The 22,621-nt window shown below is 33.2% G+C and overlaps 1 protein-coding gene across 1 annotated transcript; it reads left to right on the top strand.

The window, feature by feature from the left end:
* Positions 1-15,124: 15,124 nt before the first annotated feature.
* On the top strand, positions 15,125-20,379 carry LOC131159249 (beta-glucosidase 24-like). The gene is made up of 13 exons (XM_058113995.1): positions 15,125-15,431; positions 15,758-15,827; positions 16,343-16,401; positions 16,636-16,711; positions 16,876-16,956; positions 17,068-17,155; positions 17,390-17,645; positions 18,392-18,507; positions 18,625-18,842; positions 19,033-19,064; positions 19,364-19,466; positions 19,555-19,666; positions 20,090-20,379. Exons 1-13 carry the CDS (start codon positions 15,165-15,167, stop codon positions 20,256-20,258), a joined length of 1,647 nt encoding a protein of 548 aa, XP_057969978.1. The 5' UTR covers positions 15,125-15,164; the 3' UTR covers positions 20,259-20,379.
* The last annotated feature ends 2,242 nt before the right edge of the window (positions 20,380-22,621 follow it).

Below are 22,621 nucleotides of genomic sequence, written 5' to 3'. Positions count from 1 at the left end.
CCCCCTTCTGAGGTAGGTTTACAAAATTTCCCCCAAGAGTGCCAATGAATCTTCCTTTTATCTTTCACCTTTTCCTATAAAAAATTAGAAAGAAGAGAGTTAATGCGAGAATATGTGACCTGCGAAACCTTAATAACAGACATCAAATGAATAGGCATGCTAGACAACATATGTCTTAATAAAATCAATCTTCCACCTTGTGAGAACAACTTAGATTTTCATCCTGCAATTTTCTTTCTAATCTTCTCCACAAGAGGCTTCAATGTCTTGGAAGACAATTTTCTAGACACCAAAGGCGCACCCAAATATGTAACTGTAAATTTACCTTCCATGAAACCCGTGATTCTCAATAAACCATGCTTTCGAGTAGAAGTGATGTATTTCGAAAGGAATAACGCTAACTTTGTCTTACTAATTTTTTGACCCGACCACTTCTCATACATTTATAGAGTGTAAACTAAATTTCTAATAGACCTCTTCCCACCATTCGCAAAAAATAAGAATATCATCCGCATATAGCAAATGCGAAAACAATGGGGCCCCAATTTGATGATTAAATTGACCAATCTGACCAGTCTCATAGCTTTCCTAAGCAACCTTGTCCAAACCTCCTCTATTATGATGAATAAATAAGGAGAGAGTGGATCTCCTTGCCGCAAGCCTCTCGTAGATTGAAAAAACCCTTTAAAGGTTCTGTTCATCAAGACAGAAAACTATGGGGACTCCACACAATTTTTTATGAGCTTGCAAAACCTCTCAGAGAAACCAAAAGCCTTAAGAACCTTCAAAAGAAAATTCTAATTCACTTTGTCATAAGCCTTAGCCATATGATGATTATGTAAGGATGAAATTCAAAATTTTCAATTTTTCACTTATCATTTCAAAAATATTTTAACATTAATTTTATCATAATCATCTATGAACAAGATTTTATTTTGGGAAAATTCCTGTCAAAATTTCGGCAACATGCCGTCTGTAAATCAGACATTTTCCCATAAAACCTGTACCTAATAGATGGTTGTTCTCAACAAAATATTCATATAAAGTATGCAACAACCTAAAATTCTAGTACCAGCATGCAATTCACATCACTGCATTCGCCATGCAGGAAACTTTCAATACGAGCATGCAATCCAGTAGTAATCAATAGTTCATAAAATAAAGCTATCCATCAAAGATATTTAACCAATCAGCATGTTATGGATAGTAATTTGCAATGCATTTATCATAAGGGCATATGAATATAAATATCATGAGAGCATTCAAAGTATATAGGCATGAAATAAAAATGCTCCCCTTGAGCTATGCACTAATTCATTTTATGCCTTTTCTCTATTTTTGAATTCCATCAGGCAAGATTTTTAAGATTTTCAGTGGTTTGGTCTTGGCCCTGAATGCATAGGCTTTAACGGACTAAAAAGTTACAATCAATACTATTTCAATGTATAAAGCCTATATAGCCTCTTTTCTTGTGAATCTCAATTCGTGAGAGGCCCACGTTCAAATGACTTTCAATTTATATCACTCGTGTATACGATAGGATTCCTTAAAGCTCAAGTTTGTTTAATGGACAAAAATATGCTTAACTTTAGATTGTCATAGAGACATGGGATAAGCATTAAGCATTATATACCAGCCAAGAATGCCCTGTCCAATTGGAAGTGGGTGTGTATGCTATAGCCAATGTTTTCATATTTTACCCAATTATTGTGATATAGATGCATTAAGTTCATATTGGATATCTTACATGCATTTCCACATTGGCGTGATTCTCTAATGGTTCTTAGTAAAATAATATTATATAGTGAATGCAAATACTAAGATTTGATATTTTAAGCATAGACCACTTTCTAACCTTTTGATCATCACTACCCCCTAAACCTAGGAGCTAAGGAAGAAATTAAAACGAATATCTAATTCTTATTTGATCCCACTGATCTTCCTCAAGTCCTACGCGGTTTGCTTTCATATCTACCCACGCCATCTCCTTATCTAAGCCTTTGACACTTCTAGATGGACAAGTAAACTGAATGTGCCATTTCATTTTTCAACATAAGCAAATTTTGGATTTTCGTGAAGGGCAATGCTTATTTGTCCTATTTTTGCTCGATGAGGCCAGACTATGGGTTTTATGCAAACAACCTGAATCCTTTTTGAAAATAATTTTATTTTTAAGTCCTAAGGATTTATCATCTTATATTTCTTATTCTAGACAGATAATTTTCAATATTTTCTTAATCTTTTTCTTCTCTAGAGTGGCACGATATTCTTTTAATTCATTTAATTGTTTTTCCACCTTTTGATTTTCATTTTTTAGGAAGATTTTATGATTAGACATCCTAACTAGAAATTTATCAATTTTCGATAAAGCATTTTCCAGTTTTTCACATGAAGGCATGCTTTCATTTATCAATTCAGCACATGATTCGTCATAGGAATTATTATAATCATTAACAAATGAATCATTGCATGCAGTAATATCATCAGAAACAATAGATCATTCATCATAAGTTATATCATAAGATTTTTCATAAGAATCATCACATGCATTATCAACAGAACTATGATTATATTCATTAGATGATTCAGCATATAATATATCACAAAATTCAGCAACAGAATCATCTATAGAGGCTGAGATATGATCATATACCTCTCTGTCAGTTAATGCAATTGCCCTATCATTTACCTTTCGAGTTCATCCCAAATTTCCTTCGCACTTGCACATGCCATAATCTCAAGCAAAATATTAGAATTTAAAGTGCAATACAATAAATCCATGGCATGAGAATTTGCATGCATTAAAATAATATCATTTTCATTCAAAGGCATGTGAATTCCCTTAACAGTCACCTATCGGACCCTCCAATTCATAGATTTCATAAAAACGCTTATTCGAATTTTCAAGTGTGTATAGTTAATACCACAAAATAATGGAGGGCTAGAAGGTGACTGACCCTCACCGAATGGGGATACACCAATGTGAGTCATTGGGATCTTTTACAAAGACATTTAAGTTTAGTGCAACGAGGCTCTGATACCAATTGTTGGAATTGGTCTATTTCCAAGAAGGGGGGGGGGGCGATGAATTGGGTATTTAAAACTTTCTACCTAGGTTAAATCCTCAGCCAGTATTTTGCAACCTAGGGTCTTTCTAAGCGAATGCCAATTACTCACTAATATAAAACTGAGCAAATGATGAAGACAAATTTAGCAAGCTCAGTATACCCCAAATAAGTATGTATGCAAATATTTAAAGCAATTAATACATTCACATCAATTCAAGTACTAGCATACATGTGCGGAATTGAAAGTGTGGAAATTAAATAGAGAGCCGACACAAATTATGTTATCGGAGTTCGGCCAATACTACCTACGTCCCCACCTCAAGCTCACAAGTAAGAGAATTCCACTAAGTTGCTCACTTGCGGGTGGAGCGAAATCGTTTACAACACCGTACCAGGATGGTGCACTTAGTTCTCCTAACTAGGTTTGAACTAGTCTGGTACTCACCTAACTGAGTCTGAGCAATTCGGGACTATTCACAGGGCTAATCTCCCTCTTCCGACCACCTGTCGAGAATACAATAATATTCAAATGAAATATTTTTCGTACAACAATGAATGCTTCTATACTAAGCAGATGTGTACACAATATGCACAATGCCCTCACGTATGATATGAAATGAAGTTCAATGTGAGTATGGTGATTTTCTCACTAAAATAATCCTTAAATAAAAATATATATGATGGATACTCAAGGATTTAAACCCTAACAAAATATTTCTCCAAAAATGTTTTTCCCAAATAAAGTACAGGAGAATCTAGGATTTTTGCTTATAAATGAACTTGCAAAAATAGTATGTGTGAGTGTAAGCACGATTGCAATAAGACTATCCTAACACAAATTATATGCGCTCAAATCTTTTAAAAATAACTAATATAAAATTTCTCCCAATAATATTTATCTATAAAATATATGATAGATCCAAGAAGTTAACTCTTAAAATTAAGTTTTCACAAACAAAGAACAAGTGAGAGTATAAGCTTTGGATGAAGAAAATAAATGCTTAAATAATAAAATATATGATAGATCCAAGAAGTTAACTCTTAAAAATAAGTTTTCACAAACAAAGAACAAGTGAGAGTATAAGTTTTGGATGAAGAAAATAAATGCCTAAATATATATATATATATATATATATATATATATATATTCAATAAATTTATATATAGAAGAAAAGAGGTGGGTGGGAGGTTTTTGCTTTTTCACTTTGTTTTTTTTTTTTTTTTTCTGGGCTTTTTGAGAATGGGGAAATCTTTGCCCCGGTTGCTAGACTTGAAACCATCAGATTACTTATTTCACTTTCAGCACAAAATGGATGGAAGATTTACCAGTTGGACGTGAAATCAGCTTTTCTGAACGGTTTTCTGGAAGAAGAGATTTATATCGATCAACTACCTGGATATGTAAAGAAGGGCAAAGAAGATAGAGTGTGCAAGTTGAAGAAAGCACTCTATGGCTTGAAGCAGGCACCTCGTGCGTGGAACATGAGGATTGACAACTACTTCCAGAAGAATGGATTTGAGAAGTGTCCCTACGAGCATGCGCTATACATAAAGATGGAGACAAATGGAAGCATGCTGATAGCTTGCCTATATGTTGATGATCTGATCTTCACCGGCAACAATCTAGAGATGTTTGCCGTTTTCAAGAGGAGCATGGTCAAAGAATTTGAAATGACGGATATTGGCCAGATGGCTCACTTCCTTAGCATAGAAGTCGTGCAAAGCGAGAAAGGAATTTTCATCTCCCAGAGCCACTATGCAAAAGAAGTATTGAAGAAGTTTGGGATGGACAAATGCAACCCAGTGACAACTCCAGTAGAAACAGGATTGGAGTTGAGAAAGAATGAGCAAGGAGATGTTGACCCCACATATTTTAAGAGTCTGGTTGGAAGCTTAAGGTATTTGACGTGTACCAGACCAGATATACTCTATGGAGTTGGACTTGTTAGCAGGTACATGGAGACTCCTGACCAGTCCCACCTGAATGCAGTGAAAAGGATACTCCGATATGTCAAGGGTACCATCACCGATGGTATGTTTTATTCATCAAGAGGTGATTGCAAACTTATCGGCTATTCAGATAGCGATTGGGGAAGAGATCTTGATGAAAGAAAAAGTACGACGGGATTCACATTTTTTATGGGAGATACATCGTTTACATGGTCTTCGAAGAAGCAACCCATCATAACGCTATCATCATGTGAAGCTGAGTATGTTGCTGCTAGTTCAGCTGTTTGTCATGGTATATGGATTAGGAATGTAATGAAGTATCTGGGATTTCTTCAAGATAACCCCACAGAAGTCTACATAGACAATCGATCAACGATTGCCCTTGCGAAAAATCCAATTTATCATGAAAGAAGCAAACATATTGATACTCGGTATCATTTTATCAGGGAGCATGTCAAAAATAAAGAAGTGTAATTGATATCTTGCAGAACGTATGATCAGATTGCTGACATTTTCACAAAACCACTCAGGCATGATATTTTTGCAAGATTGAAGACAATGCTCGGAATGACAAAGTTAGGAGAGTCAAGTTTAAGGGGGGATGTTGAAGATTAAACTTGAGAACAGTGGGACAGTGGCAGCAAAAATTTGACTGCAGCAGCTTCATCAACCGGCAGCCCACCTCCATTGAAGTTAAGCAAGATTTGGCCACCAACCTTACCAAACCAGCCACAATCGTTGAAGTTTAAATTCCCACCATTGTTGATTATTTGGTTTCTGTAATTGCTATAAATAGGTGAGTGTGTGTGCATTGTAAGTGTGGTGTGTTGAGAGTGTAAAGCCAGTGAGAGAGAAAGAAATGAGAGTTGCTTCCTCTGTGTATTGTTTCTGATTAAAATAAATTGTTCTTGAATTTATCCTCATTGAGTTTCAGTCACAACCAGTGACTGAGTGTTCCTCTCCACCCATCAGATTTCATAAAAATGCTTATTCAAATTTTCAAGTGGGTATAGTTAATACCACAAAACAATGGAGGGCTAGAAGGTGACTGACCCTCGCTGAGTGGGGATACACCAATGTGAGTCATTGAGATCTTTTACAAAGACGTTTAAGTTTAGTGCAAGAGGCTCTGATACCAATTGTTGGAATTGGTGTATTTCCAAGAAAGGGGGGGGGGGGGGATGAATTGGGTATTTAAACTTTCTACCTAGGTTAAATCCTCAGCTAGTATTTTGCAACTTAGGGTCTTTCTAAGCGAATGCCAATTACTCACTAATATAAAACTGAGCAAATGATGAAGACAAATATAGCAAGCTCAGTATACCCCAAATAAGTATGTATGCAAATATTTAAAACAATTAGTACATTCACATCAGTTCAAGTACTAGCATACATGTGCGGAATTGAAAGTGTGGAAATTAAATAGAGAGCCGACACAAATTATGTTATCGGAGTTCGGCCAATACTGCCCACGTCCCCGCCTCAAGCTCACAAGCAAGAGAATTCCACTAAGTTGCTCACTTGCTGGTGGAGCGAAATCGTTTACAACACCTTACCAGGATGGTGCACTTAGTTCTCCTAACTAGGTTTAAACCAGTTCGGTACTCACCTAACCGAGTCTAAGCAATTCGGGACTATTCACAAGGCTAATCTCCCTCTTCCGACCACTTGTCGGGAATACAATAATATTCAAATGAAATATTTTTCGTACAACAATGAATGCTTCTATACTAAGCAGATGTGTACACAATATGCACAATGCCCTCACGTATGATATGAAATGAAGCTCAATGTGAGTATGGTGATTATCTCACTAAAATAATCCTTAAATAAAAATGTATATGATGGATGCTCAAGGATTTAAACCCTAACAAAATATTTCTCCAAAAATGTTTTTCCCAAATAAAGTGCAGGAGAATCTAGGATTTTTGCTTATAAATGAACTTGCAAAAATAGTATGTGTGAGTGTAAGCACGATTGCAATAAGACTATCCTAACACAAATTATATGTGCTCAAGTCTTTCAAAAATAACTAATATAAAATTTCTCCCAATAATATTTATCAATAAAACATATGATAGATCCAAGAAGTTAACTCTTAAAAATAAGTTTTCACAAACAAAGAACAAGTGAGAGTATAAGCTTTGGATGAAGAAAATAAATGCCTAAATAATAAAATATATGATAGATCTAAGAAGTTAACTCTTAAAAATAAGTTTTCACAAACAAAGAACAAGTGAGAGTATAAGTTTTGGATGAAGAAAATAAAGGCCTAAATATATATATATATACATATATATATATATATATATATTCAAAAAATGTATATATAGAAGAAAAGAGGTGGGTGGGAGGTTTTTGCTTTTTCACTTTTTTTTTTTTTTTTCTGGGCTTTTTGAGAATGGGGGAAATGTAGGGACGCTTTGGTTGTTTACATCAAATAGTGGTGGTGGGGTTTGAATAGGGGTCGGAGCATGGTTTAGGGCAGCCAACTACTGTGTAAGGGTTAGGCTGTGTGTATGTTGATGGATTATGGTAGCACGGCTGCCGTGTAGGGGCTAGAGCATGGGTTAGGCTCTGTGTATATTGCTGTGTAGGGGCTGAAGACTAGGGTTAGGGTAGCAACATCTGCTGTGCGAGTGAAAACTAGGGTTAGGAGACTTCTTCTTGGCTGAAACAAACCTAGCTACCATATGTAGCAGCAGCTGTGGGGGATGTGAGGAGCAGCACTTGTTCCAGTTGTGGCGGCTATAGGCTGCCATGGCTAAGGTTCTGAAACCCTAGCTTTATGCTCGAGAAAGAAGACCCTGGCTTGCAAAGCCCAAGTTCCTTTTAAAAGACCTTGGAATTTCATTACAAAAAAAACAAAAAAAAAAAAGGCTTGCTTCAATGGTAGAAAAAAATTTGAGGTCGATTTTCTAGTGTGCAATGGCTTGTCTATTGATGACATTTTATTAGAAACAATTTCATCTTCTTTCTTTTCTCAAATGATTAGTTTGATTTCCTTCCATAAAAGAACATTACAAAAAAGAAGGCTTTTAGCGACACTTTTATTTTAATACAATTAAAATAAATTTTTAATTTAGTTCTTCAAAGATTTTAAAACAAGGAGTGTAAGAGAGTATAAGTAATATGTTTTGAAAAGATTGGAAGAATTTGAGCAATAAGAGAGTGTGAGTATAAAAAATTTAAGAGAACTTTTTTTAATGATATTGCAAAAAATTTAATCGTTAGGGACTTATTGGGTATTTTTGAAATATTTAATTAGGTTTAACGAAAAATAATCCTATTTAATCACAGTAAAAATTTCGCCAACCTGAGAGGTTCGGTCAACCATATTCAAGATTCGGTTGGCCATATTACTAAGTTCAGTCGGCCGTGTCAATTTTGAACTACGGATTTGGTCGATTGTCTTGAGGCAATTTTGAACCCTTCGGGGGTTCGATCGACCATGGCTAAGGTTCGGTGGACCATGGCTAGTTTGAACTACACAAACGGTCGGCTAAACAGTTGGGGGTTAGACACGTTTTGGTTTGGTCGACCAAGGACGATACGTTCATTTTAGAACGATCGACCATGAGAAGTCTTTATAAAGTTGTTTTTGATCGGTTTGGTCGACCAAGACTTTTACAATGTCATGGATTCGATCGACCAAAGTTTAGTCTTTTCAGCCAACAATGTATTTGGTCGACCAAGCTAGTTATTACCAGAATGGTTTGGTCGACTGGGGCTACTCAGAGGTACAATTTTAGCCCTCAATTTGACCCCAAAAATCAATTGACCGAAGTCTTTATAAAGTTGTTTTTGACCCTAAATGATTTTCCTAAAAATTTGTTGGTCCCTAAGTTTTGTCTATAGTCGTTCTGAGCTTGTCATTCACATCATGAATGCAAATGCATTATTATAGATCAAATTATAAAACAAAATGTAATAAAAATGAAATTTAAATGTCTTTAATTTTCTTTGCTCTTTTAACTTCCTTCAAATGCGTCAGATGATATGATCTTTATGTCCCTCCTGACTTCCATCTCTTTCTTATGTGTGTGCTAAAGTGTTAAGTTTGCTTTAAGCACTGAATATACACATAAGTAACTTACGGTTTATCATAATCAAAATCAAGGATCGGACTAAAAAAATCAACAAATACTTGGATGTTTCATAAACGGTCATGCTCGTTATGTTGAACAAAAATCATAATCTTATATTTTAAAAATTTTAATGTGCAATTTCAAAGTAAGATAGCAGGAAAAGTGATTTCTTCGACAAGCATTTCATAAGGTGATATATGGTTTGCAGAATAACTATTTTTAGGAATAAGATAAGATGTAGAGAGAAATTTGAGCATAGATATTCCCATAGGCCTTGTTTGGAATTAAAAAAATATTAACGAAAGAAAAACATGAAGGAATATACTATTTCATATTTGATTATTAAGGAAAGTGAAAAAGAAAAGTAAATATATAATAAGTCAATGAACATAATTTAATAATTTTTACCTACATTAGAACAAAAATCATTCTTAATATTACTTTGATGTAGAAATAAAATATGTAACACCCCGACCCAGAGGGGTCTGGGATATTAACTTTTTACTACTGATTTACAGCGGAAGCAAAATAAACTTAATTTTTATTCAAACCAGAGCGCTAATTATTCATGTTACAATCACTTATTTCAAAAGAAGAAAATTACACAAACGTAAATATCTGAAATCATACTATATTTCTAATTAATCTTTATTTTTCTAATCCCCACCCGCATGCTTGCTAAGCCTGATTTCCGACATGTCCTTCAGAGTTATCTGAAATAAAATATGATTGGGATGAGACGACGCTCAGTAAGTAAATAAGATTATTATTAGTGTGTGGCCAAAATGAGCTTTTAAAGAATTTCGTAAAATAATATTTAATACTATAACTTCAAGACTGCTTTTAGAATAAACATAAATTTAAAAATTTCTGCATAAAACTTTTGTCATCAATTTCAACAGTAAATTTTTACAATCATATACTATAACTGCTAAATTAAACTTTTAACTTTAAAACTGTAAAAATATTTAATGATAAACATACATATACTTTTCCTTATACGTTTTCCTTAGATCGTCATTTAAGTACCAAAATGATCCTTTTCACATAAACTTACACTTTTCCTTCAAATCATCAGTAACTTTGTATACGTAATTAAATATGTATAAATATATATTATAAAAACCCACCCTTAGGCCTGTTTACCGTAAGTCATGTTTACCTCCATGACTGGGTTGTGCGGTCCGAAGACTGGACTTAGCTGGCTGGCCGACCAAACTAAATCAACGTACGTAAACTTTAAGTGAGATTTTCCTTATTAAGTCCTGGTCCGGAACCAGGTGTGCACTCAGGAGAAATCCACTAACATAAATAACCACTCTGTAAACAGTGTGGGTGCACTCTGATCCGTATAAACTTTAAGCTGCGGTACCGAGCATCTGTAACTTTGAACTTTGAACTTTTATGCAATTTAAAATAATATCGTGAAAATCTCATCTTTACTCATATTTACATAAAAAATGTAACGTAGAAATAAACTCATGCCACACAATTTTTGTGTTATAAATATATATAATTTTATTTTTGAATAGAAAGAAATGCTGAAAATTTACCCGAGGGGATTGGAACATTTCTTAACCCAAAAATAGATGCAAGTATATTAAAGATAGAACTGGTATAATTAAATATGCGTAAAAATAAACTCATGGAAATTTTGTGGAACTAAGTAACATAATTAAAATTTACGTACAAAATAAACTTGGGTATGAATTTAAAATAAAAAGAAACTAACATAATCAAAATTTACTTACCTTCTTCTTTTACCGTGTACTACGAACACAATAACTATCTTTAAGCAATGAGATCGGAAAGAGTGGGTGAGTGAGAACTTACTCAAAATTCTCTCTCCACCTCAAATTCTTTCACTCACTAATCCTTCTCTTCCTTGGAAAATTGTTGTGAAAAATGAAGGTTGAGAGCTCCCTATTTATAGGGAAATTTTGGGGAAGAAATGGAATTTATAAAAGTGTGGGGAGATTGGTGAAATTATAATTTTTTTAAAAATTAAAGAATGGGCAAGGTATGGGTTGAGTATGGGATAGGGATGGAGGCCATGTGGGAGTGCTTGCCACCATTCCCACTAAATAATTTTTTTAATTAATTACTTACCTAATTAATTAATCAATAACTTAATTAATTATTCTATTATTTTATTATTTTTTTTCTAATCATTATTATCATTATTATTATCATTGTTATTAATTTTAAACTACTTTTAGTATTTATTTATTTTATTATTTATTTTTGAACAAGAATTAAATTTAAATTTTAAAAACTCATGTGGGCCCCACATGGTCTTGTGGGCCCCACACAACTTCGAGACCCGAATGGATCCTACGTAACTCGAATAACTCTTATACGATTTAATGCATCCTACATAGCTTTGAGACTTGTGAAAACCTCCATACGGCTTCGGGACTCATGTGGGCTCCACACAGTCTTGTGGGCCCTGCATAAGATACCTATATTATTATTATTTTATCATATATTTCTACAAATTATATCAGTTAAAACATTATTTTATGTACTTATTTACGTATATAAACAGTGTCTTGTGGCTCCGGGACTCATGTGGACCCCACATAGTCTTGTGGGCCCCACATATGATACCTATATTATTATTATCTTATTATGTATTTCGACAAATTATATCTTTCAAAACACTATTTTATGTATATATACTTATTTACGTGTACAAATAGTGTCTATCCTGTTTATCCTATGAAATTCCATTTTGACCAGGCCGACCTCCAGGGAGCGACTGAGCCGCAATGGTCTCTGAGCACTCGCTAAGACAAGGTCTTTCTTAGGCATCAAACATGGAATCAAGGATCCTACAGAAAAACACTTCTGTATTGATATTAACTTATTGACTATTTTTATTATTTTATTATTATTGTACTTTAATCATATATATATATATATATATATATATTTTTGGGTCATCACAAAATACATTAAAAATGAATATATTTCGTAGTTTCTTCTCCTTTCCTTTCCTTTTATTAAAAAAATACTTAATTTAAACAAAACCATAATAATAGTGAATAGGAAAAGAATATATATATATATATATATATATATATATATATATATAATGATAACCCGGGAATTCCAGTCCCTATCGCGTCTCTTTGGACACTATGGTGTAGCACCAAACTCGGGGGTGAAAGCCGCCCACCTATTAACGCACCCCTGAAAATTCACCGGGGTGAACTCTCAAGAGGGAATCGAACTCGCGATCTTGGGGTTACTATCACATTCTCTATTATAATTACTTTGAGAATAAACACTCCATAAATAAAATGTAATTTAATTTTTTGTCAATGTTCAAATTTGGTTTAAATTGATCACAAGGCCTAATACCATGTGTGCATGGTTTCATTTATATGTTGGAATTGTCGTTTGCTAGCCAAACAGATCATATCTTCTGCCATGCATTTAGTAAAAAAGCAATATGTGCAGCAATTTCTCTTTCTGCCCGTAAAGCTTTTCGTAATTTTCTTTGCTTTTCCTCCTTTGGTAATGCTGTTCCCTTTTCTTTTTCTTTCCTTTCTAATCTGTGCATTACATTTTTTTTTTTTTTCTGGCCTTTATCTGTGCTTTCCACATCGAGGAGAAAGTCTGCAGCCTATCTTATATATATATATATACCTTTTCAAAAAAATTTATATAAAAAAATCTGTTGTACATTGTACGGTAAATTATCTTAATTACTCAAATTTAAAACTTTAATGTTGAAAGGCTCAGATTAGAACCCCGAGAACTATAGCAATATTTATCATCACATACCCCTTATCGCTAAAACACGAGAACATGCATTTAATGTCTTGAGGCATACATATAGGCTTCCCTTTGATAAAACAACACAGTATAAGCAGTTGCATACAAAAATTTACGTCACAGGAGAGATCTTGGGACATAGTTTTTTCTCTAAACAAATATGAATATCAAATACTGCCTGTATACATGATCTCATGAAATCGATTTAAAAAATAAATCTCACAGATCGAACAGTGCTTAAGCCTTAAAGATCGTACGTGAAAACTTGGATGCGTGGTTGGCCTTAAATTGAAGGTACATGTCAATATATAATTGATGTGAATTTGCAAGCAAAGGAGGGGAGCCTCTCTGCCCTCTTTTCAGCCTTATCCGGACCTACATTGCTTTTGGTTTTTCTTTTGCCTTCAATTATGGAGAATGGGACGAAGGCTTCACCATGCATTAATTGATGAATTATCTAAGAGCCAAAGTAAATGAGTATGCGTCCAATGTATGTTCACAAAACACAAGGCTGGTTAGGTTATCTATGTCAGTGGGATGATATGTGTGCACAGACCCACAGCCTAGAAAATTTAATAATAGAATGGGCAGGGATTGGTGTGGTCGGATTGATTGAAACCAATAGTAATGGCATTAATTGATTTTAATATTTGATTCTAATACATTAGTATGTATGAAAAAAATATATACTAATTTCTATGTTACTTTTTTAGGTATATGAAGATATTTTTTGCCTATTTTTTTTTTTTTTAATGTAAATGATAGATGTGCTAAGTTTAAATTGATATATATATATATATATATATATATATATATATATATATAATGGCATAAAAGATCTTCGCAAAAATTAATTTAAAAATATTATAAAATACTGGTCACTGCCTCCGTTATATATAATTGTTAATCATGATTAAAGAGTCACCACTGGCTCTATTATGAGCACATTAAAATGATCCATTAGAAGATGATGAAAACAAATTATCTACTAATAAAAAAAAATAAAAAAAAATTTGCATGGTACAATATATAACAACAAAAATGATGAATGATGATCAAGAGTACATAAGTGTGAAGGAAATGTTATTGTGAATATCTGATACCATATTAAAAACCTGATACAAAATAAAATATAATTTTTAAAGCGTCCTATTATGCTTGAGCTGCACAAAAATTCAAGTAGTCCACTACTCATATCGTTTTTCTTTCATCCCCCTTTTGTTTTTTTTTTTTTTTTCAAGAAAAGGTAAATTTATTAAAGCGACAAGAAAACAACTTAAATCCTCCCAAGCAGAAGAAAATGACAAAGTGGGGAGAAATGAGCGAAATCACCCTCCCAAATTAGAGTAAATATATAAAAACTCTTCCCAATCCAAATAAAACAAGAAGGAATTAAGCATAGTCCAAAGGTACAAATTTGATAAACAATTATCACACATTTACGAGTGTGGAGTAATTTTCCCTAAAGATTCTTCCGTTTCTCTTCTTCCAAATTTCCCAACAAATGATTGTTGAAACAACTGTTTTCATCCTTCTAAAAAACCCTTTAAGCTTCGATACATTCAATGCTAAGAACATTGATTTCAAAGAATTTGGCATGATCATGTGATTACACATCATGAGAACCCAAATTTTCTTACTAAAGTGACAGTGAAGGAAAATGTGATCAACTCTTTCGCTTTCCTTCTTACACAAGACACACATTAAAGGCATCCTCCATCCTCTTTTTTCGCAAATTATCTGTTGTTAGAATTTTGTTATTAATTGCTAGCTAGCAAAAAACAAAACTCACGTTTGATGGGATGAAAGATTTCCACAACTGGTTGTATGGGATGCTTAGTTTCTTTCATTTCCTTTTTTTTTTTTTGAAACAGATAAAAGAAAAAAAAGGAGATGAGAGAAACTATGCATCTCATACAACCGGTTGTATGTGACCTCTAATATATTGTACTGGGTGTGCATTATTAAATTATTTTTTAAATTGCAAAAAAGGAAATTAAATCATGAATGCATGGATTGCTAGCATTAATGAAGAAAAGGCTAACTCTTTTTATTTTTTATTTTTTATAAAAAATAAACTAAGAAAAGGCTAATAATGGCCATATACATGCATACATGCATGCAAGTGGCATACAAAATTTGTGGCACGAGAAAGCCATGGAAGGATAAAGTTTGTTGGATACAATAATTAATCAACCCTAGCTAGCTCTATATAAAGGAGAGCTTGAGCAAGGGTTGAAGCACACACCACCAAAGCTAATTGCTCAGTGGGTATATGGCTATGGTAGTTCAGGGTGGTTCTCTTTGCTTCTCCTCTGTAGTCTTGTTACTATTTCTTACACAATATGCCAATGCTACATCCTTGAACTGTGATCGCTTCCCGGAGCTCTCTTCGCCGGCATCTGGGCTTCGGCGCCGAGAGCTTTGGGCTAATCGATTCTCTTCCCCTGGCTTTCTTAGGGAACCCTCCTCTGATGATGCCCTAGTCAGGAGTGATTTTCCACCTGACTTCATTTTTGGTTCTGCAACAGCTGCTTACCAGGTATATCAATTCTTCAAACTTCTAAAATGAAAAAAATAAGATAAAAAATGGTCTGTTTAATTAGCGTGAGGAATATTCAAGAGATATGATCACTTGGAGCATGATCATTACCATAAAAGCTTAATTAATTTATTTAAAATTTTACAATTGAGAAATTAATTTATATCATGTGGGTATGCATGTATTTAAAGATTGCTATATATTATATTATATTATATTTTATATATGTGCATTGTTATATATTATATTAGATCTTATATATTTGCATGGGGTTGAAAGAATTTCGCTATTGATCTGTTACTATTTTCTTTTCCAATGATGATTAGGTGGAAGGAGCAGCACACGAAGATGGTCGAGGGCCAAGTGTTTGGGACATCTTCAGTGAGGGATCTCCTGGTTGATCTCTCTCTCTCTCTCTCTCTCTCTCTCTCTCTCTCTCTCTCTCTCTCTCTCTCTCTCTCTCTCTCTCTCTCTAATTTTATAGCTAATTAATTAATAAAGAACAAAGTAAAATAAAACTCCGGAGAAATATATAGGATGAAAATTGTCCCCCCTTCTGCTGCAAGAATCTGGACTTTACATGTGAACAAGGAATTTGAAAAAGCATAATTGATAAGCCATGAAGTCCTATGCATTCATGCATGCAAATTTTGATTTTTTTTTTTTACAGTTATATATCAGTTACACCATTTACACATATATAGTATAGTATTCCTTAATTAATTTTTGTCTTTCTTTTTGTGTGTGTACTTTATTCTTCTCTCTTTCTTACTATAATTCATTCTTGCCGACTTTAAAAAAAAGAGAGATTGTTTTACACAAAAAGGAATATTGTATGTGCATTAATGTTGTGCTTTTTGTGAGTTTAAATCTCTATGAATTTGTCCTTTGATTGATCGATGTCATTGTAGAGAGGATATCTGATGGAAGCAATGGAAGCGTGGCCATTGATTTTTATCATCGTTATAAGGTATAAATAGTTGAATATATGAATGATCCTTCCTCCTACTTATTTCTCTATCTCTTTCTCCCTCCCTCTCTCTCTCTCTCTCTCTCTCTCTCTCTCTCTCTCTCTCTCTCTCTCTCTCTCTCTCTCTCTCTCTCTCTCCCCCTTATGCTATTCTTATATTTCTATCTCCACATGCGCTATTTGTTTTGATTGAGCTCAATAATAAAGGAGAGAAATAACTTGCTGCAATTACAGGATGACGTAGCTTTGATGAAGGAAATTGGAATGGATGCTTTTCGGTTCTCCATCTCTTGGTCTAGAGTATTGCCCGGTATTAGCTAATTAAGATTGATACCCACTAATTGCAATATTAAACCTACTACTATTTTATCTCTCTCTCTCTCTCTCTCTCTCTCTCTCTCTCTCTCTCTCTCTATCTCTCTCTCTCTCTCTCTCATAGCTAAATATTACTTTTTTAATTTCTATATTATCAAGGTGGAAGCCTAAAAAATGGGGGAGTAAACCCTCAAGGAATCAAATTTTACAATGATCTTATCAATGAGGTTATTAGTCAAGGTCCTCTCTCTCTCTCTCTCTCTCTCTCTCTCTCTCTCTCTCTCTCATATTTAATCTATAATTTCTCTCTTTCCTTTTTATATGATTTAGTGTGTATATATATGCATGCAGGTATGACACCCTATGTCACCCTATTTCACTGGGATGCTCCTCAAGGTTTAGAAGATGAATACAATGGCTTTCTAAGTCGAAGGATTGTGTAAGTTTTTGTTTATGTAATGTATATTGAAAATGTCTCTTAATTAAGTGCTTTAATTAGTGATGTTCAACTAATTACGATCACATGCCTGTGTGTTTATACACGACTAATTATGATTATATGATTTGCGTATCTATTGGTTTATTGGTTGCTTATTTTGGACCTAGGGTCCACCACAAAAGATATGAAAATATATTAATTTTGTATCCTATACGCACACACACATATATGCAGGAAGGATTTTAAAGATTTTGCAAAAGTTTGTTTTGATAATTTTGGGGACCGAGTGAAGCATTGGATTACCTTGAACGAGCCATGGACTTTTAGTGTTTATGGCTATGACTATGGTTATCACGCACCGGGCCGGTGTTCCACATGGGTGAATGAAAACTGCACAGCTGGGAACTCATCTACAGAGCCTTACATCGTAGCGCACAATCTCCTTCTTTCTCATGCAGCTGCTGTCCAACTATATAGGAAGAAGTATCAGGTACTATTAATGAGAATTTAAAGGCCTGTTTGCTTTGAGTTTTAAGAAAATATGGGATCTAAGAAATATATAAAAATCACATTTAATTAGTATTTTGTAAATTTTTTAATGAGAATTTAAAGGCCTGTTTGCTTTGAGTTTTAAGAAAATATAGGATCTAAGAAATATATAAAAACAATATTTAATTAGTATTTTGTAAATTATTAATTTTAAGGGTTGTATTACGAAAATATATAACACTGTTCTGCATACATTTGATAGACTTTGGGACAATGCAAAATTTCCTAGTCCTTTTCTCCTTTTATATGCTATGTTCCATATATATATATATATATATATATATATATATATGTGTATTTTTCTTTTTCTCTTATTACTATTGATCGTTATCTGTCTACCAATCATCATGAAATTAAAGAAGAAGAAAAAAAAAATAGAAAAAAAACTTTTTAAAATTATATATTTGGAAAAATATTTTATTCTTATATTTAAATAAACAAAATGTGAATATAATTATCTGAATGTGTTATTGAATATAAAATATGCCTATGACAATTTATTTTTTCACTTTTTAGAACCAAATTGTATGCATGTTTTCATTCCTTAATTAACCAAATGGTGCCTAAAATATATTGTGAATAACTCCCCTTGCTCACCCTACAAAAACACATATATACAAAGACACAATAATGTGTGCGCTTTTAAGCTTATATATATGGTATAACATATACTAAATTATTTTACAGGCAGTTCAAAAGGGTCAGATTGGATTGACCCTAAACCTGTTTTGGATGGTAAATTACACCGATAGTCAATGTGACATAGAAGCAGCTGAAAGAGCCACAGATTTCATGTATGGATGGTGAGTATATAGATATATTTCTCCAAACATATATTGATCTCTATATGCATGTACAATAATTTTAAGGTGTATACGATAAGCATGCTAATTAACTATTTTATGTCCTTGCACTTATAGGTTTCTCCATCCAACAACTTATGGAGATTATCCATGCAGTATGAAAGATATTGTCCAAGATCGGCTACCCAAATTCACTGCTAAGCAATCCAAGTTGCTGAAAAAATCTTATGATTTTGTTGGAGTAAATTACTACACAGCTCGTTATGCAGCAAATAATCCATACTCTAATCGGGTTAATGTTAGCTACATGAACGATTTCCTTGTTGACCTTGAGAGTATGTTCAAGTACACAATACCCTAGCTTAGTGAAGTTAATTTTATTAATTAAAATGCCTTTTTGGGAAAAAATGATTTGTGAGAAAAACAAATTTTACTTGGAAAATTTTAGTGGTATTAGTGCAAATTAAATTAAATTTATCTATTTTTTTTAATTTCGCTCCCTTCTTGTCTATTATTGTTTTACAGCGGAAAAAGATGGAGAACCCATTGGTACAGCGGTATGTTCAAAATATATTTGCATAAAATTTGAATATTTATTCTTGCACACCGAACAATGTATACACTAATTTTTACTGTCACGAGACTACAATAATTCATCTAGCCAGAGAAAGTGAAATACAATGCTTTTAAGAATATTTTTTATGCATGTTAGAAAAGTTTGAGCCAATGAAATTAAATAAATGTGTATATTTTTCTTTAAACATAATTTTGAGCTACATACTTAATTTAGATGTTTTTTTACAATACATGAGTGCGTTCTGTGCGTGCGCAATGAATGAATTATTTTGATCTGCAGTCGGACTTATCATGGCTCTATGTCTATCCAAGTGGAATTAAGGATCTTCTAAAGTACACCAAGGAAAAATATGACAATCCGACAATTTACGTCACTGAGAATGGTAGGAGAATTTTGTCATTGTAAAGTGATTATACTTTTGACCAATTAAAGAAGTTTAAATAATTTTTCCTATTATTGTTAATTTTCAGGGTATAGTGAGTCAAATAATAAGAGTAAACCACTCAAGGAATCCCTCAATGACACTACGAGAATAGACTACTACAAGTCTCATCTTGAATATGTTCAAGCTGCCATTAATGAGTAAGTCTCCATCTCAAATTTAAATTTGATGTTTATTTTTCGGGATATATATATATATATATATATATCACATTTTAATTATTGCTTTTTTGAAGGTATAAATTAAGAGATTCAATATAATTAGGAGAGTATATGATTCCGTCAAGGATTTTGTAAGAGACTTATTTATTTATTTATTTACTTTCACCAACTCAATATTTTTCAAATATAATTTAAAATAAATAAAATCAAATGTTAATTAATGAGCTGTGAAATAACTTTTTTATTTATTTATTGATTTACACTATTTTTCCTCATTTTTCTTAATTACCAAGCAAGTAAATGTGATTTTTTTTTTTAAATTATTTTTTAAGTTTTAAGGTAAATGGAATCCTATGTTACTTAAGAATTTGTGCTAATGGATAGCATTTAATTAACTTATAGGGATGAAGTTGATGTCAAGGGTTTCTTTACATGGTCATTTGCGGACAATTACGAATGGAGTGATGGGTATACTGCAAGGTTTGGGATAGTGTTCATAGATTATGATGATGATTTGAAGAGGTACCCGAAAAGCACCACTTGTTGGCTTCAAAAGTTTCTCCAGAATTAGGAGAGAATGTTTCAAGAATAAAAATGTGCCTTTTCCTTATTCTACTTGGATGTACTAAATTAGCAAGAGGAAGACTATAGCTTCTTTCTCATTATCTATATTTAATAAATAATGACTTTGTGACTCTCTCTCTCTCTCTCTCTCTCTCTCTCTATATATATATATATATATATATATATATATATATAACACCATTGCTTGTTGCTAAATAAAAGTTGTAATTCCATTATTTGACTCACAAAAGATTCTTGGTAATTAACAAAGTGAATCAGTGAATACTTTTAAAGGAGGAGGAAGAAAGAATCTAAAAGGAGAAGGAAGGATAATAAGCACAGAGCAATAATAATAATAATAATAATAATAATAATAATAATAATAATAATAATAATAATAGAGGTGGGTGGGAGGTTTTTGCTTTTTCTTTTTCTTTTCTTTTTTTTCTTCTGGGTTTTTGAGAATGGGGGAAATGTAGGGACACTTTGGTTGTTTACATCAAATAGTTGTGGTAGGGTTTGAATGGTTGCAACTCCTATGTAAGGGTTAGGCTGTGTGTATATTGATGGGTAGGGGGGGTTCGAGCACGGATTATGGAAGCACGACTGCTGTGTAGGGGCTAGAGCATGGGTTAGGCTGTGCGTATATTGCTGTGTAGGGGCTGAAGACTAGGGTTAGGGTAGCATCATCTACTGTGCGAGTGAAAACTAGGGTTAGGAGGCTTCTTCTTGGCTGAAACAAACCTAGCTACCATATGTAGCAGCAGCCGTGGGGGATGTGAGGAGCAGCACTTGTTCTAGTTGTGGCGGCTATAGGTTGCCATGGCTAAGGTTTTGAAACCCTAGTTTTATGCTTGAGGAAGAAGACCCTGGCTTACAAAATTCCTAATCATAGGAAAGCAAAGGCTAGTTCATGTACCTCCCCCCCCCCTCCCCAAATCTTCATTTTAATTGGTTCAGTGGGCTCACACCAAAACTCAAGTTCCTTTTAAAAAGTCTTGGAATTTCATTTAAAAAAAAAGGCTTGCTTCAATGGTAGAAAAAAATTGAGGTCGATTTTCTAGTGTGCAATGGTTTGTTTATTGATCACATTTTATTAGAAACAATTTCATCTTCTTTCTTTTCTCAAATGATTAGTTTGATTTCCTTTAATGAAAGAACACTACAAAAAAGAAGACTTTTAGTGACACTTTTAAACCGTCACTAATAATAGAAAACTATCACTATTAATTATTAGTAACGACTTAGTGACGCTTATAAATTGGTGACTATAACGGCCGTCACTATAAAAAAACTAATTTTTGGTGACGAAAGTATTAGTGACGGATTCAATTTCGTCACTAATAGTGCCATATTAGTAACAGTTTTAGCAACCGTCATTAATACGACACTATTAGTGATGATTTCAAAATCATCTAATAATTTCATCACTAAAAATCGATTCTCCTGCTTAATCTATCCCGGGAAACCATTTTTCGAGCATAAATTATTCCAGAAAAATATTAGTGACGATTCTTAGGATATTAGTGACGGATTATATTCATCACTAAAAGTCAATTATTAGTGACGATTAAGTAACCGTCACTACTATTATCGTATTAATAAAAAATAATTTATTTAACACTATTAGTGACGGTTTAGACGATTTGTGACTAATAGCCAATTATTAGTGACGATTTTAGGAACCGTCACTAATAGTTTTCTTATTTAAACAATATAAAAATAATTTATTTAACACTATTAGTGACAGTTCAGAGTAGTCATCACTAATAGCCAATTATTAGTGACGGTTTTAGGAACCATCACTAATAGTTTTTTTATTTAAAAAATATAAAAATAATTTATTTAACACTATTAGTGATGGTTCAGAGGATTCGTCACTAATAGCCAATTATTAGTGACGGTTTTTAAAATTATCACTAATAGTTTTTATTTAAAAAAAATGAAAATAATTTATTTAACTATATTAGTGACGGTTCCCAAGATTCGTTGCTATTAGTTTATTATTAGTGACAGTTCATGAAACCGTCACTAATAGTGTTTTGATTTTTAAAATATAAAAATAATTTAGTTAAGAATATTAGTGACGGTTTAGACCATTCGTCACTAATAATAGGGTATTATTGACGGTTTAGAGGATTCTTCAGTAATACCCTAACCTATTAAATTTACCTTCTTCGCACGATTTCCCAATCTGCCTCCATTTTCCCTCGCATTTCTCCCTCACTTCCCTCCTCCCTCCTTTCCCAATCTCCCGGGTCAAACCCCCCTGCAGCCATCACCGCTTGCCTGAGGTCATTTCGTCAGGTTCTTCTTCTTCTTCTTCTTGTCATTGCTGAAATTTTTTTAGCAGTTCCTCGAGAGAAGTTT

The sequence above is a fragment of the Malania oleifera genome, chromosome 7 (assembly GCF_029873635.1).
Source record: "Malania oleifera isolate guangnan ecotype guangnan chromosome 7, ASM2987363v1, whole genome shotgun sequence".
Classification (NCBI taxonomy): Eukaryota; Viridiplantae; Streptophyta; class Magnoliopsida; order Santalales; family Ximeniaceae; genus Malania; species Malania oleifera.
Note: the sequence above shows the minus strand (reverse complement) of the source record. Positions and strands in the feature narration are given on the sequence as shown.